The sequence below is a fragment of the Ptiloglossa arizonensis genome, chromosome 14 (assembly GCF_051014685.1).
Source record: "Ptiloglossa arizonensis isolate GNS036 chromosome 14, iyPtiAriz1_principal, whole genome shotgun sequence".
NCBI classification, from domain to species: Eukaryota; Metazoa; Arthropoda; class Insecta; order Hymenoptera; family Colletidae; genus Ptiloglossa; species Ptiloglossa arizonensis.
The window spans coordinates 6273922-6290679 of record NC_135061.1 but is presented as its reverse complement, the minus strand read 5'-3'; the positions used below and the strand labels follow the sequence as shown (position 1 = coordinate 6290679).

Genomic DNA, 16758 nt, shown 5'->3' with positions numbered 1-16758 from the left:
ATACTTTAATTCCATTCGAAAAATTTCTGTTATTCCGTACGACCACCCACCCGACGAGAATGGAGATAAACAATTTCCACCGTCGCGTGAACGTAAAACGAAATACATTTTACATGTAAGAGGAAAGTCGACGCGTACTCGAGCCGGTCAAGTTTTCTTTGAGAAAGAGAGAGCATTGGTGAGTAGCCGAGCGAAAAATTACTCGAACTGTCAAACTTTAGTAACACGTGAAATTGCTCCCAGATGCTCTCAGAACGTTGAAACTTTTCCCAGGGTCACCTGAGCCCCAAGGCTCCGGATTTATTAATTCCTCCGAAGAGAACAGGTTGTTACTTTCAAGGTCTTTCGCGAGTTAAATCCAAAGCGATGCACGGCTAATCTCTGGACAAACAGTTCATGGTGTTTGCTTGTTTGTGTGTCGAATGATCACCCTCTGTTCGACGTTGCACCCTCGTGTCCCCGAGGACCAGTTTGCCCCGGACTCGTGAATCGGCTATCAACTTGCTTAGGAACGTTCGTGAAGTGCCCGACCCCAATTTTTACGACACATTTTCCACCGGAGCAGGTACAGTGAAATCTTAACCGACAAAATTTTCAATATTTCACACCGGTTGAAATTAATATCGATCGCAAGAAATTTTACCAACCTCACGATTCGATTGGAGTATCTGCTCCCTTTAAAATCCGAATACAAAAGACTTCCCCGTAACTTCTTTTCGTGAGTATAATCAATTCGCGTGTTCCATTTCTTTTTTTTTTTAAATAAAGAAACTAACTTCTGTAATCGAATTCGAAGTCCGTTTTAACAGTTGCAATTAGTAAAATGATTTTACAAAGAGATGTTTAAACTATTGTTTACGTAGGCGTGTAAATTTCAGAGTCTTCGGTTATTTAAGAAACAAAGTACGTACTTGTAATTACATCAACGATCTAGTTAAAATTAATCGACGACGTGTGTGGATAATAATATTGTAAGAGCAACGTACACGCGTTACGCGAAGTGTTATCTTATTAGATTATTTTTTTTACAACGGAATACATATTTTGTCGAGTTCTATATCTTAACGTTACTCGACGAGAAGTATCAGTGATGTCGATTGTCGAACTGTTCAATTTACGTATGCGTTTATCTGTTGTCCATTAGCATTATATATTGACAAGATGATCTGTACCGATATCATAATGTAACAAACCTGATTAATTCAAATATATGTTATTTAATCACATATTTGAAGAGTTATGCAAGTAGTAAACGGTGTAGATACGCTGAGAATTACCGATTATAATTGGTGCAGTATCGATATATGTACTTGATAGAAATATTTAACTCTCGTGCACTGTCCAGATAATTGCTACGGTGGAACTGTTCCGGTAAAATTGACCTGCATCGGAAAAATATTATAATATTTCAATAAATCTGTTTACCATTTATAACAAGTGATGTATCACAAATGTAAAACGAGTAGTTACGCTCATCAAATTTTCTTACTTTGTATAAAAAAAAGTACGTCTTTCGTATCAGAGTCTTTCTTGCTTTTATACTGGAAATTATTAGTTTGTATAGATTTAGATTTGCATAGAATATAATAATAGATTTTTTGTCACAAGCTTCTTTAAGCATTTACAGTATATGCTTTTCAATGAACGTACAACATTATATTCATTTGCATTCGTTCTACCTTTCTTTGCTCTCGCTTTGCACCTGTATAGCTTCTACAAGAATTTAACTTTGCGAACAGTAGTAAGTGGCTTTCTTTTCGTTTATGTAAAACTCCAGTTTTTCTGTTGTAATTTAGATTGACTTTTTCATCTTTATCGTGGACAATGCGTCTTGTGTATAAAAAAGTCTAATGTAGTTCTTCCCTATTTGATTCTCACGAATCAACAAAATCGAGCAACATGTTAATTGCGTTATCAACATTTATCAATGTCATTTTAAAGAAAAGTCTTTCGTGCAATGATTAATAATATTTTCAATTGCACGGCAAACTGCCGCAATATTACATAATAAATGTAACCGAATAAAGTAATTTCTGGGGTAGATTTATAACAATCGAAAGATGCGATTACATAAATTTATCTATTGATAATTGAGTTGTTTCAATCTTTTGCAATATAAACAAGTTAAATAATACAAATGTTATTATATTGTATATAATAAAATATGTATGCATTGCGCTTGCATATAAATCAAATTATTAAACAATTGTGATATTTTATATACGTTTTCGTTAATGTATATTAAATATTTTACAAGTAAGTTTAATATCGGTAACTTTAATACAAAGAAATGGTATGTAACCAATCAATAGTGTATAATAGATAATAATAAATCAGTATATAACACTAATGATCAGGAGTCAAACACGTTCGCATTATATAAATCGGAGAGTTCGAGGTTATCGGCATCAGTGTGATTCTGCGTCATTTACTGTTAAGATAGAACTTCGTATAATATCTCATTTATCGCGTGGTTTAAAAAATAGTCTAATAAGATAACACTTTAAGTAACGTACGTTGTGTATGTTGATGTTATTGTAATTAAAACGCGTCATTGATTAGTTTTAATGAGTCTTATCTTTGATGTAATTGTAAATACGTGGTGGCTTGCTTAAATAATTAAAAGTTATCCAAATTTTTTATACTTAAACAATAATTTAAATATCGCTTTACGAAATGATTTTACTAATTAAAACTGCTAAGGTATTTTTTATCGAAAAAAAACAAGTGGAACACATAAATGGTTTATATCCATTAAAAGAGACCATGGAGAACAAACTTTCGACAATTATTTCTACACAGTTTTTCATATATAAAAAAAAGAGGTGTATTTTTCATTTCAATCTGTATATTTTCCAAGGGTTGATTTCACCCTTCAAACTATATTATAGCACCAACGAAAAATGATTGTTTTTGCCACGAGTAAATTAATCTACTTATGCACAATGTTTCGAAATTTTTATAAATTTTGGGTTATCTAACTTCTTTTGTAAATACTCTTGTCTACGTCTTCAACACTAAAAACGGTCGATATTAATGCAATGACGTTGCTATTAATATAATTCGGTAACATTAATACAATTAGTAATATTGATTCATATTTTAAAATACTGTAAACTTCGAACGATGCAGTAACCATGGAACATTAAAATATTCTTTACCCCCAAGAAATGATAAATGAAAGCACAGATAACGATAATAGACAATATTTCGGATATCTGTACATTGAACGTACATCTGATATCTTATTTACTTTTGAATCGTACAAATTACTCAGTGCAATAAATCGTGTCTTTCGTTACTTGCTAATTACCGTTAACAAACCATAACACGCACGCACAATAAATATTTTACGAATAAGAACAACGAGAACTAATTTTCAATCCTGCGAAAAGTGTGTACACTGTGTTTGGATAAAAAACCGTATTATCGCGTTAATTAAGAATTCAGAAGCCTTAAGAAATGACATTAGTGGATACACGAATTTAATAAAACGTAATCTGCTTCGTCGATATCGTGAAGATTCCGATAACGTAGAGAGAAGGAGATAGCGAGAAACTATTTTCGAATGTTATGTAATATTTTTCCATGACTGTTTACATCACACGGGTATTGCACAAAAAATCCTTATATAAAAGGTTAGTGTCTAAATCTTGAACCTTTTCACGGTACTATCGCGTACTTGAAATTCGCAATACCTATTTTCAGTTATCGAACCTCGATACTCGTCCAGTGAGACATATTTGCTCAATCACGAGATCGTTCCGTGTTAATTCTCCGAAATATTATTTTCGTACACTTTTAAAAAAAAGAAGAAAAAAAAAATATACAAACTCACTCGATTCCTCGTCTACAGACCCTACCCAGTTCGAGTCCCATACAAGACACGTGCATTTCCTCACTGACGGTTTCACCGATTCGATCTCCGTACACGCGCGTGCCTCATCTTGTATAAAAAGAGTTAGCGATACGAGCCGGACAAATACCTGGGTGACCAAGTCTCCAAAGCGCAGGAAGCTCCGTCCATCGATCACTGATCAGTCACAAATCCCAGCACGTAAGATGCGCGAGAAACGTTGCTCTCCGCTCGACAGGTGATCCTTTCTTTCCCGATCGGTGGCGGCGGTCCGTACCGGAAACGCGGTATCCCCGCGTCGATCGAACGGGTCTCGTGTAACCGTGGTTAAATCGAATCCTCGCGAAAGAATGGAACGAGCTACACGGAAGATCAAGGAGCACGTTAGGGATGACTGCGAGCGACTGTCCGTATTCGGGCAACGTTTCGTTACGCTTTGTGCGAGCCTCACGGTTTCTCTCGCTCCCTCCGCACACGTAACGCGATAATACGGGTAGAGGAAAGCAGAGAGACGGAGGGAGAGAGAAATGGCGCGAGGCGAAAGGGAGAGAGAGGACCAGGGTAGCGAAGAACCGCCCCCGAGTATGCCACCCGCGTAACAACCAACCCCATGGCGACGATAACGGGGATGAAGGCGGAGCCACGGTTCTCTTGGCTCTCGGGGATGGCTCGCCTCAGGGGTAACTACAAACACGTACTTACCGAACATTACGATCGTACTCGTACTCAACCCACCCACACAGCCTCCACACAGTGGCTCGTTGGTGAGCCGCGCTAAACATGCACGCCGAGGAAACGCTCGGCCGCGTCGTTCCAGCGGAACCTTGTCTAAGATTAATTTTTGAAAGCAGCGACGTAGAAGGCTCGGGGAGCTGCCGGTGCTCCTGACTGGAGAACACGAGTCGACGACGTCATTTGCAACCATCTGCGTGTATTTCGATCGGTTTTCGATTACTTACTCGCGAGGCTAGGGAACGGGAAATTAGCGTGTTCGTTCGGAAATTGAATTTTGTGTAATCGGAGCTGTACGTGTCTTTAGATTTTTTATTTATGCACGGGACTGTGAACAAAAATAATAATTAACATTGTTGTTCGGTGTACAATAAAAATCACAACACTGTATCTATTCGATGTAGTTAATTTCCTGCTTGCAAATGTTTCGATCTAGTAGGTTTTAAGCTTATTTGGGCATGACAAAGTATTGCAATAGTACCTATTTTTCAAAATTTCCCAAAATTACAATCGCATACCTGTATAGTATACTCGCTATAACGAGTGAATAATTCTACGGGCAGATGTGACTTAAAATTGTTATAATTTTTCACTCGTTACAGCTGTAAACTCGTTGCATCTGAATTCGATTGTATTTTTGTAACGATAACAAAGTATAACTTTTAAAGGTGTGACTTACCCAAAGTAACTCAATAGGTTGCTCAATAAGTTTTGTCGTTCGATAAGAAATGGAGTTTTATTTTTCTAAAAATGTCACTGCCGTTCGATGAACACGTTCAAAGTTTCGTGTAGATCTATCGACTCGTTCTTATATTTAAAATTGTCCAAAGTTGTTCAAGTATCTTTTTACAATGGAAAAAACGACAAAACTTATCGAAGAACCTAGTATTGCCCACTCTTGAATTGCTCGAAATTGAAAGAATCGTGCTGTCACTCTGCCAAGTTCCATCGCTGAGCAAATATTTCACGTTCTTCGAGAAACTGAAGAGAAGGAAACCTAAAGGGTGCAAAGAAGATCGACGTGCATCTTTTTTAGCGGTAGGACCGATTCACCCTAACGAAACATCGTTTAACGAACCGCAAAGAGGCTGGTGCAGTTTATACCCCAGTTGGCCATTATGATTTCTGCCGCCCCTGCATGTAATAAATATTGTTGCGGACCCTCGCCAATTATACCGGCAATATCTCTCTCCCACTCTGTCGCGTATCGTTCTCCGCTTCTCACCTAGGACGTCGGACAGAGAGAACAGAGTGACGATGTACGAACATAAGGTCGTGTCTCCGTTTCACCCCCGTTTCTGTCGCCCCTCGTGCAGCGAAGTGTCCTGAAATCCGTGACTGCATTATTTTATTAATGTCAGCGATCGTCGGTGACGTTCCTGTGAACACACTCGCAGTTGTCGATGCTTAAAAAATGATATTACGTTACGGTTGCTCCTATGAGGCGTGAAAGACCACCTCATGTTCTCGCAGAAACCGTATACTATATATCACGAAAGAAACAACAGTTAGTCTTTTCATTGATTTGCATAGCGTTGTATACCATTCGACATTGGAATTGTTGTGTATTGTTCGACGTTAGAATTTTTGCATAGTGTTCGATGTAAGAATTTTTGCATACTGTTCGACATTAGAATTTTTGCATACTGTTCCATATTTGATTTTCTGTAGATTGTTTCACATTAGAATTTTTACATACTGTTCGATATTAAAATTTTTGCATACCATTCGATATTTCATTTTCTGTAGATTGTTTGACATTTGAATTTTTGCATACTATTCGATATTTGATTTTCTGTAGATTGTTCGATATTAGAATGTTTCGACGTTGGAATTTTTGCATACTGTTCGACATTAGAATTTTTGCATACCATTCGATATTTGACTTTCTATAGATTGTTCGACATTAGAATTTTGGTGTGCTGTTCGACATTGGATTGGAAATTTTTTTAAAGGAAAAATTACCGCCAAATATTCTTTTTCCATCGAAACAGAATGTCGAAATATCTGAAAAGAATGTCACATTTGAGCAGCAATTCCCACCATCGGCGATTTACATACGTTTCAAGCAGCCAATTATAAAATATTAACACGTTGAATCCGAAACGATAAAATTAAACTGACTTTATCCACGACTGTGTAAAAAGTATCGATAAACGAATAGTAACGAGTCGCAGCTCACCGCAAACTAGGTCTCGGACAAAAGAAGATGGAGCGGTTAAGTGTGGCTCTCAATGGACTATCAATACTGAAAGGATCGCTTTGATGAGGGCGCGTGTTGGGTATTAAAGCTAGCTTCCTCTACCAGCCAGACATGTGGCTGATTGTACGAAACACGAGGTTAGCGGGTTTATGATACCGATCAAATCCACTAGGGTAGCAAAACGTAATCACGATACTGGGGATAAGCAATACTCGTTACGAATCATTGCAGTTACCTGACTACGTTCCTTACAACGTTAAGCTACCAATTTTAAAACGCATCGTTGATCCATGGTTACACATTTGCACAATTCTTCCTCCATTAATCGAACATTCAGTGTAATAAGTATCTGTTGTTTTTTAGAGTACCCACCATGTATATTTTCGATCAACTCGATCGTAACGGAAACGACAACTCGATTTTTCCTATTGTTAACACGTCCTCTAAAAAGGCTACAAATCTATCGTATATTTACATTAAACTATAAATCCATATAATATTTCAACCGTAGATTATCCTCAGGTTGTTACTTTGGTATCATTCTCTCACTCGCACTTGTCTCTTTTTATATTGTCATATGTATCTATAACTAAAAAAAATCTTCCTCACAAAAATCGTAAATGGTCTTCGAGAAGCCTGCTCTATAATTTACAATCATATTTCACAATCAACAGCAAGTTTGGATTCAACTCTCTGTCCTCGTGAACGCTAAATATTCTTTTCACCAAAGTGTTCTTCTCCAATATAAAAAAAAAAAATATACATTTCCACCTTCAAATATAACCAAAACACACCCATAGTTCTTACGTTCGACCTGATTTTCTTACCACGAGTCTCGCACGATATCGTAAGCAAAGGGGTTAACGGTCGAGTAGCGAGACATTAGCATAACGAGTTTCGATTTCGTCGTGTGACGTTCGTTTGTTCGGAGGCGACGATGCGTTGGTAATTTCGGGGGCAGAGAGGAGGGGTGGCCTCTCTGCGATCGAGTCGCCGAAAGTTTCGCTAACCTAACGACACAGGGTTACATATGGGAAACGTCCTGGACACGATTTTACCCGTGTAACCGTGCAGACATTGCTGCGGGTGCTGGCATACTGCGCAGTCAATTAGTTTAATAGGCCAACAGTTGTTGTCCGCCGGCAACAGGAAGGAAGGAAGGGTGTCCCTGTCGTGGCCCTTCGCGCCTACCAAGGGTGTCCTTTTACCCCCGATTTATCGATTTTAGAACGAAATCCGCGGTCTCCGTTTCGATTTCTCCGTTTACGCAAATTTAAGTCCCGATCGCGATACTTCTGATCCAATTAATCTTTGTTGATTTGTTCACGGAAGATTTTATACATAGAGAAACAAGAAACGCAAAAATATGAAGAATGTTAATTTCTCGAGGATCACTCGTAGTTATCTTTGGTTTGATTTAAGGGAAAATTATCCGTGTCTTTGATTATTCGACCTGTTATTACTGATGTGTGAGGATAGTTACAGAAGTACCCTACCTGACGTATAGATGGCGGTAGTTGGTTGAAAAGAACGATTAAGGGTGGAAGTACCTAACTTGTAAAGCTTAAGTTTGAAGCTTGACGATGCCAGGTTGTTTGGTATTTGTTTGGCAGATGTCGATAGTGAACGTTCTCAGAGAATTTGGAAAAAATTTATTATCGTTACGTGATACAATACCTTTGTTTGAAAGGTTTTGCTTCAACTGATATCAAAGAGAAGAGTCTGTTCTTTTGTTTACAACAGTAAAATATTGGGTGGCAGAGTTTAAACAAGGCAGTGGTCGACCAAACGAGGTGTCACACCCATTGAAATGATGACAAAAATTCAAATGATAGTTTGTCATTATTATTAATTTAAACTACCACTAATGGACCACCAAGTGCAATATTAGAGAGTCGGATAAAGAAAGGTGTCACCAAATAACATTATCGACTCGAAAAATCGTTTCAATTTTACTCAGTAATATACATTTCACGATAATTATTTGCAACATCATAAAATATATATACATATATAGAATTTTTCTAAATTCCATTTAATTCTTTTAATGTAATCGACATTTAAGTTTCCAACCACGATTCGCATTTCAATCTCTGATTTAAATTAAATATAAAACCTTCCACAGTATCAGAAACAATCCTCGTTGTCAATATATGAGCTTAATTACTCAAAAAGTTCTCGACATCCTGTACAAGTATTAAAACTTGTTTCCTTTTAAAGTAGCAACGCACACTGCCCGTTACTTCCAACGAAAGTATCTATTCGTTATTTTCAGCGTGTTCCCTCTTCTTTCTTCTCTCCGGTATAAATAAATAATCGTGACGATATCGACGACACGTATTATGCTTTTTTCCAACGATTTTTCCCGATCGTCTCTCAGAGAGATTTAAATCCGTGCAGTCGTCTTACCTGGAGCAAGGTTTTAATTAAAGGGAAGATGGCGATGCTCGGTGGCAGTGCGCGCAAAGCGTTACGCATAATGTTATTCGACGTATCCACCGTAATAAGTGTAATCCGTGCCCCCCTCCCGATCCTCTCGACACTAATAGTCGAGGGATAATACAGATTATAACCCCCTCTGTTCGGTTCCTTGCCAATGGAACCACCCTTCGAGCCGAAAGCCAGGCCCGCTTCTCTGAATTGAACGTGTTTGCCACTCGAATAGCAATCTGAAACAATTCCGTAGCAATCGTAGAAGGTAACGTTGTGGTCAGCACTCTTCGTCAAATCGATTTTCGATTATTTCACGGTTTCGACGATCGTCGTCGTCGTCGTCGTCGTCGCGGTATACGTCCGCGCGAATTCACCACCGGGAACGAGACTTTAGCGAAATAGTTCGATAAAGCTGATTAGACGGTGACGAGCAACGATCAGGTATTGTGATTTTGAATTGTACATTTGAAATTTCTCGATTTTGAAATTGAACACTTCGGGCCCTTGTGTCATTCTAGAGAAATAGGTCGATAAAGTTGATCAGGTGGTGACGAGGAACGATCAAATATTGTGATTTTAAATTGCACAAATATTGTGATTTTAAATTGTACAAATATCGTGATTGTAAATTGTACAAATATCGAGATTTCAAATTGTACAAATATCGTGATTTCAAATTGTACAAATATCGTGATTTTAAATTGTACAAATATCTCGATTGTTCCAAAAATTTTCCAATTTTTTCAACTTTTTTTCCAGTATTCAGCGAAAGCAGAACACATAGATCAAAAGTAACAGATAGATCCAGTGGTAGATCGATCGATTAGGATAATGCAATATCGATGGACAATGCAACGTGATTGGAATGTTTTCATTAGTTACACGTGGAAGACATAATATTAGCGTGAATCGATAATCGACGCTTTATTTGCACGCGTAGGAAACGTTTAAAACGAGATCAGGAGTTTGTTTACGATCGTTTGAGTGCTGGTCTCTCTTGAGGTTCGAGTGTTCATAGGGTGGAAAGGGTCATCGTGTATTTTGCCACGCTGTAAGGGGTTGCGAAAGGAACAGGGTTTGTTGGCACAGTTAACACTTAACCGAGGGTTGCTTTCCCCGTTCTCCCATTACGCACCTTTGAGAAGGCACGGGACGAATATTCGCAAATTATGCAATTAAAACTGCTTGCACGTGATTAATTGTAAAAGAGACCGATCGTAAAAATTGTACGTCGCTCTTATAGAGGATAACTAAATTGTACTAAAGAAAAAATCAACGAGACCGAAATAAGTCGCTTTAATTAACCCTGAAATGAAAATATTTATTTCTCTTATCTCTTGCACGAAAATAAACGTTCGTACATCGTGCAAACTAAACTGAAACTATTAACGAATTTAAGTATCTAGTATTCATAAAGGACAGTTAAATTCTACAAGCTGGTACAATTATCGAAACAGTAAAAAAGTAAACGACCGACAATCGTTAACGAAATTTCGAAACGATTCTCGCATTCGAACAATATTTCCCACGTTGCGCAAGAACAGGTAACTCGGTCAGCTGATACCTATTTATAGGTGTGAAATGGGTGTAGGTGGTGCTCGATACCATTAATTCGGTACTATTCTCCATTGCTGTTCGCGATAACGATTCAGGTTCTCGATAACACGAAACAACGATACTCGTGATAATTCCTTTAGCGTAACTTCGTTCAGAGCTGGAACGTTTCGAGACGAGAATAACAGAAGGACTTTGGGAAAATAGTTGGCCGCAACTGGGGCTAGGTATTTACCATTTCAAGGTTTTGTTCGTGGTTGGTCGTAAAGACCATAATAGGCACAGCTACAATGGAATAATAACCATCGGTGGCAAATTATGTGGGGCACGTGTCCTGACATAACTATAAAGAGATCGGGCGATGCTTTTGTTCGCCCGGTTCTCAAACGTCTCGAAACGCGCTCAAACCAGAGGCGGGAGACGTAAACGTCTCAATAATGGCTTTATTATGCACTCGTTTTTAGGGAAATGCGGCTGCAGGGAAATCTGTCACTGTACGCCACGATCATTTTTCATATCGTTCCTTCTCGTCCAACGAGTTACATTTTGCACGCCCTTTATTCCATTTCTGTACGTTTAACGAAATATATTAACGTCTCTATCGAATAGACAGTAAATCAGGACACATTTGTATCTGTGTTCATAGAATTTTTAATTATTCCACTAACCGTCTGCTGTGAGAAATATTTGAACGTTTCGGTAAATGAGACGAATACACGTTTGGGATATACAATTTAACAAATGCAACGTATGGAATTAATTATTCTTTTCTTTTTCACCGAAGCATCGATCCTAGAAGATTTAATGGGTGTGCAGTGCATTCTAGTTTTCAGAATGATTACTTTGCGAATCGTGTTCAACCGAAGTCGGTAAGGTTGCAAGAAGATCGTTTTCTGTTCTTATATCGAGGAGTACTTGATAAAGCTCACGATTTCAAATTTACAATATTTGCAACGATCAGAGATACGTACGAAATGTACGACAATTTATATTTCATTGTTTCTGATGTTATTCGCTTTGAATTACTTTCAACTTTTTTTCACTGAACTACTGTCGGTGGTTCAGTTTGTACGATAGAATGTATTGTAGTTTCCAGAGTAACCGTCCATAAACGAGGAAGTAGTTTCTAACCTCGAATATTTTACGAGGTCGGTATTTCAGATCGTGTAACATTGCACGTCGATAAAACAGGCGTTGCAGGTAATGCAGAAAATCATTTTTCGTGCCATGCTTGCAAGATTCTTCGACAGTTTTTTGTCACTTTCAACATTATTGATCGAGACTAGAAAAACGTACCAGCGCCATTATGTATAGGTATTAAAAGTAAACGCAACAAATTAGTTATTTCTATTCGTTTTTAAAAATGGAACTTGGAACATTGTTGCAACATGGAATAGAGAATATTTTTCAAGTTACAGTTACCCTAATAATTTATTACAAATGTTATGATACCTATGTATCATATACACCAACGAGAATTGAGAATAAAATTAGTTTTGAGCTCGTATTGCACCCTTTGGCCTCTTAAAATCTAATAAAATGGAACCTCTATTTTATATCTTGTTTGTGTGCTCTATAGGTACTAGAAAATGTAATAGTCTACTCATTGTGCCAATTACAAATTTATCAACAGAAGGGCAAAAGTAATCGCGTATGATCGACGGAAAGTAACTTAACTCGTAAAATCTGCCCTTTAATTCATTGATCCACACCAATCGGTTTATTACCATTCACTGTCTACATGATCGATAATTGCTATAAAAGGTAGCAATGATCTAAAATGTGTTTAGATCTAAATATGATTGAATAAAAACACCAGAGGGCGTAATATACACAACTTGAACACTCGTGTAGTTTTTCTACAATTTTGTCCCCCTTTTATTGAAACTAGTGGGAATAGGACAAACAATGGACATTCAAGTGCTATATTTAAAGTCTGATCTAAAAATATAATAATTATGTAAACAAATTTGAATAGATAAAAAAAAAAAATACTATTCTGTCACTATTAGGAACGTTTCAAGTTTGATTTTTTGAAAAGAGATTTCAATTATTGTACAGAAGATAAAATTCTAAGGAAACACGTTTGTATGTATGCTAACGCTTGAAAAAATAATAATCACGAAAGGGTAATCGAAACTCAATGAAACGTCCATGAAAACACCTTGTAATTTTTATATTTTACTGTACGCAGTATTTTTTTTATCCATCCAAACGTGTTTACCTATTTATTACGTATTTAGTATTACACTTTCACGTTCTTCCCAACCCGACATTCCATTCGACTTATTATTTTAAAAAGAAGTGACTAAAACTCGGTTCAACGTTTCATTGTGCTAAAAAGAAAGACCCCCGTGTTCCCAGATGATCCAATTCCGAATTATCCACGCCGTGAACGGGTCTCCCATGGAAGCTTTTCACGTGTACCATACGACCTTAATAGTCACCCGGTCCACACCAACGAGATACAATAACGATTGAGTTCTCATTGTCACCGTTCAATGCTCACCCCAACTGAATACCTATCGAGAGCAATAGTGCACCCCTGAATTGCTCGTGACTCCCTTCTACGAGGGTAGTTCCACAAGTACCCGATCCAACCTACAGATGGCCATACTAGTTTGAAAAGAACGACCAAAGGAGAAAGTACCGACTTTGTAGAGCTTAAGTTTCAAGTTTGACGATGCCAGGTTGTTTGGTATTGTTTGGCAGTCGTCAATAGCGAACGTTTTCAGTGAATTTGGAAAAAATTGGTTATCCAATTGTGTTATCCATCCCCTGGGATGATTTTCTGTTTCCAAATTTGAAAAAATGCCTCCTTGGTGAAAGATTTGCAAACAATGAATAGGTGGACTCCTATTCAAGTAGTTGGTTGTTGGTTATTAGGGTTATATCGTTATAAATAGGGTGTAGAAGCTATTGAACATAGTTGAGAAAAGTCTATCGATCCAGAAGGAGACTATGTAGAGAAACAAAGATGTTTTATCCAAAATTGTTTGCGTTTTCTTTCTAGGGTCAGGTACTTTTGAGACTTGCCCTCTACCTCTTTCGCGTGGCTGGTAGCTGTGCGAGGAATCGTCGAAGGAGTTCGCGAAACGACTACACGGAGGACTTTCAACGTTTCGAGTAGCCATCAAAGGGTTAGGTCCACGCAGAGCCTAGAACCGATCGTCGCTAGCGAACCCTTTCAACGAAAATTTTTCAAACGGCCACTGACTGTGCCGACTCAATCGAGAAAGGGTTGGAAGGATCGGCTGAGCCTTCGGTAATCCGCAGCTTACAAGGACTCGAGTGTAAATATTGATTCCAATCTGGTGTCGGCAACAATGGTGCCTCGGAACGTAGGTAGTGCCCACAGGGTTGTTCACGATGGTACGAGTACGAGCCGCTGTCAAAACAGTCATTACCACCTTGCGAAATAAACGATTTCCAGCCAACGCGTCTACCACGCGTTATCTTTGGAATCTGTGTCCTTCGAGGAGATAGAGATAGCGAGGAGAATGGAACGCTGGACAATCGGGTGCAGGTTGACCAACCTTCTCCGATCGTGTATCTCAACATTGAACGCGCAATATCGGCCGGATCGAGTTCTCAGTGGGAATTTTTCTCTAACGATTGAAAAATGTTTTTTTAAAGAATTTTTCTCTACCAATTGAAAAATGTTACTTTAAAGAATTCTTCTCTACCGATTGAAAAATGTTTCTTTAAAGAATTTTTCTCTACCAATTAAAAAATGTTTCTCTTTAAATTTCTCTTTTAATTAGGAGACAAACCAACTCCCTATTTACTTGAATAAAAATTTCCACCTTTTGAACGATAAAATGGTAAGAAATTTTATTACAAGTAGAATATTTTATTGTACATTTATCGGACACTTTCCGAACGTGTGACAAACCTTAAAATAAACTTACGACTTTCAAACAATACTTTATCAAAAATTGAAAGTGTACTTCACAAATAAAAGAAAGGAATATTAATATCAAAATTCCGTGTAATAAATTCTTTCGCGACGTAAATATTCAAAATTATCGACTCAAAACCTTGTTTATCCCTACAATTTTTATAGATCAGCTGTCTCGAAAACTGTCCCTCCAATTAAACGACTTAAATTCGATTCAATTTCCAGTGAAACTCGTTTAAGCACCAAAGACAGCAGAATGTTAAAAACGACAGGAAATTGTAACTAGAAATTCTTTCGTAAAATAAATTCCGAAAAAATACATTGCTCCTTGATACTTGATCGACGTTACGAAAATTCACTGCAACGAACCTATCTCATCTACCTTTGCCGATTCTGTCAAGGTCCACACTGTTGTTACCGTTTATTTGTCTCGAGGAGATCTCCTCGTTGATCGGCGCACCGCTGAAACCTATTCGCGATTTAGGGGAGAGACCGTGGAACTCTGGCAGGTTCTCCAAGTCGTACATCTGCATGTGCTGAGCGAAGGAATCGGCGTTGAGCCGCGTGGCCATGATGCCGAATCCCTCGACCAGAGCTAAGAAAACACCACCAACGGTCGCGCTTCCTATCATCGATGGGATTCCGGTCCTAGCGGCGAGAACACCACCGGTTAGAGCACCGCTCAGTATCGAGTTCCAAGGATCGTCCTTAGCGCGACACCGTATCAAGGTGCACTCGATCGCTGAGAAGAGACCACCCCAAATGGCGAAGTTCCCAGCCACTTGGGGCACTCGATTCTTCATCGTCATCAGACCACCGATCAGTCTTCTTCGGAACCCTGCCGGAGCATTTCGAAACCCGATGAAGCTCTGAAATAGACAAATGGGATTCATCTGGTCTGGAAGCTCGAATAGAGAGATTTTATATGCTTTGGTTCGTGTTTGTTGCCGAGTTTGGGTAATAGATAGTATATGTAATAGTATTGATAGTGGCGATACTGTGTAATACTATTGATGATAGTAATACTATGCAATACTATTTCTAGTGATGATAATACTATGTAATACTATAGTATGTAATACTACTGTAGATGATAATAGTATGTAACACTAAAGATGACGATAATACTATGTAATACTATAGTATGTAATACTCCGCAGATGATAACAGTATCTAACACTAACGATGATGACAATACTATGTAGCACTACATGTAATATTATTGTAACGAAATACTATTTCGAATAGTATTACACACTGGAACTTTGAAATTCCTTTTGATTATCTCCTTGATGGTTTCAAAGGTTCTTATTACCTCTCTTATTCGTATAGTACGAATTGAGCCACGTAATTCGATAAGTTATTAAAAAGTTACGGATCGGTGGCTGTACAAGTCAAGTTTCTGGTACCGGGGAAATGGGTTTCAAGAGAAAATTATTTCGAGCGCAGTACATTCACAAGATACATAAACCACTTGAGCGATAAATTGAACCAAACGAATGTGCAAAGATTTCAAATCTTCTTTCAAAAGATGAGCACACCATTTTTTTAATTTCTCCAAGTTTTATCGTATTTCTACCGCATCGAAAGCTACCTGCTGCGAACGACAGCATATGTACGTTATATTGCTACGTTCTCATCCAATAAACACAATTATTTAATCATTTTTAGTTCCAAACTTTGAGTCAATTTTTCAGATTGTTTTCACTCGACGTGAGCTATAGTTGCATTCGATTTCTCTCGTCGAAAGTTTTCCAAAAAATGTGTTAGCCATGGCTGCTCACTGGTTTGGTCCAATGTGGCGCAAAATTTAACTTAATTTTTTTGTACAAGTAGAAACGACTTACTTGAAAAAGCGATCCACAAATGGTACCCATAGAAAATGCACCTCCGCAATCGTCCACTATTCTCCAGGGACAAGGCTCGCGATTATATTCCATTTCGTGGAATCCTGCGAGCTTGTCAATTGCAGATTTTCTTCGGCATAGTGACTGACATAATCGAACTATTACACGACATTAAACGTAATCGTGTCACCAGACGAATACTCGACTCATGATTTTACGTTAATTATTCGCG

General features: G+C 38.0%; 2 protein-coding genes across 7 annotated transcripts in view; both read right to left on the bottom strand.

Moving 5' to 3' along the window:
• Fuss (SKI family transcriptional corepressor fussel) overlaps positions 1 to 16758 on the bottom strand; it is a 126102-nt gene that overhangs the window by 32504 nt on the left and 76840 nt on the right. For 3 of the 6 annotated variants that reach the window (XM_076326469.1, XM_076326471.1, XM_076326470.1), the window contains exons 1-2: positions 4559 to 4666; positions 3987 to 4216 (exon numbers count right to left, since the gene is read on the bottom strand). The exons of the other annotated variants lie outside the window; for them this stretch is intronic. In XM_076326469.1, the coding sequence (XP_076182584.1) occupies positions 3987 to 4027 (41 nt within the window). In that variant the 5' untranslated portion in view covers positions 4028 to 4216; positions 4559 to 4666. Of the gene's footprint in view, positions 1 to 3986; positions 4217 to 4558; positions 4667 to 16758 lie in introns of those variants that run through there. 6 annotated transcript variants of the gene reach the window in all.
• On the bottom strand, positions 14790 to 16706 carry LOC143154369 (mitochondrial import inner membrane translocase subunit Tim17-A). The gene is made up of 2 exons (XM_076326477.1): positions 16527 to 16706; positions 14790 to 15548 (listed from the first exon to the last, which is right to left on the bottom strand). The coding sequence occupies exons 1-2, from the start codon at positions 16617 to 16619 to the stop codon at positions 15054 to 15056; spliced, it is 588 nt and encodes a 195-aa protein (XP_076182592.1). The 5' UTR covers positions 16620 to 16706; the 3' UTR covers positions 14790 to 15053.

What these genes read in the sequence shown, in the direction of transcription:
- LOC143154369 (XM_076326477.1), bottom strand. Translation starts at nt 16,619, where the DNA reads ATGGAATATAATCGCGAGCCTTGTCCCTGGAGAATAGTGGACGATTGC. An exon ending in TTTGTGGATCGCTTTTTCAA is followed by an intron (nt 15,549 to 16,526) that starts GTAAGTCGTTTC and finishes TGTCTATTTCAG; the next exon opens with AGCTTCATCGGGTTTCGAAA.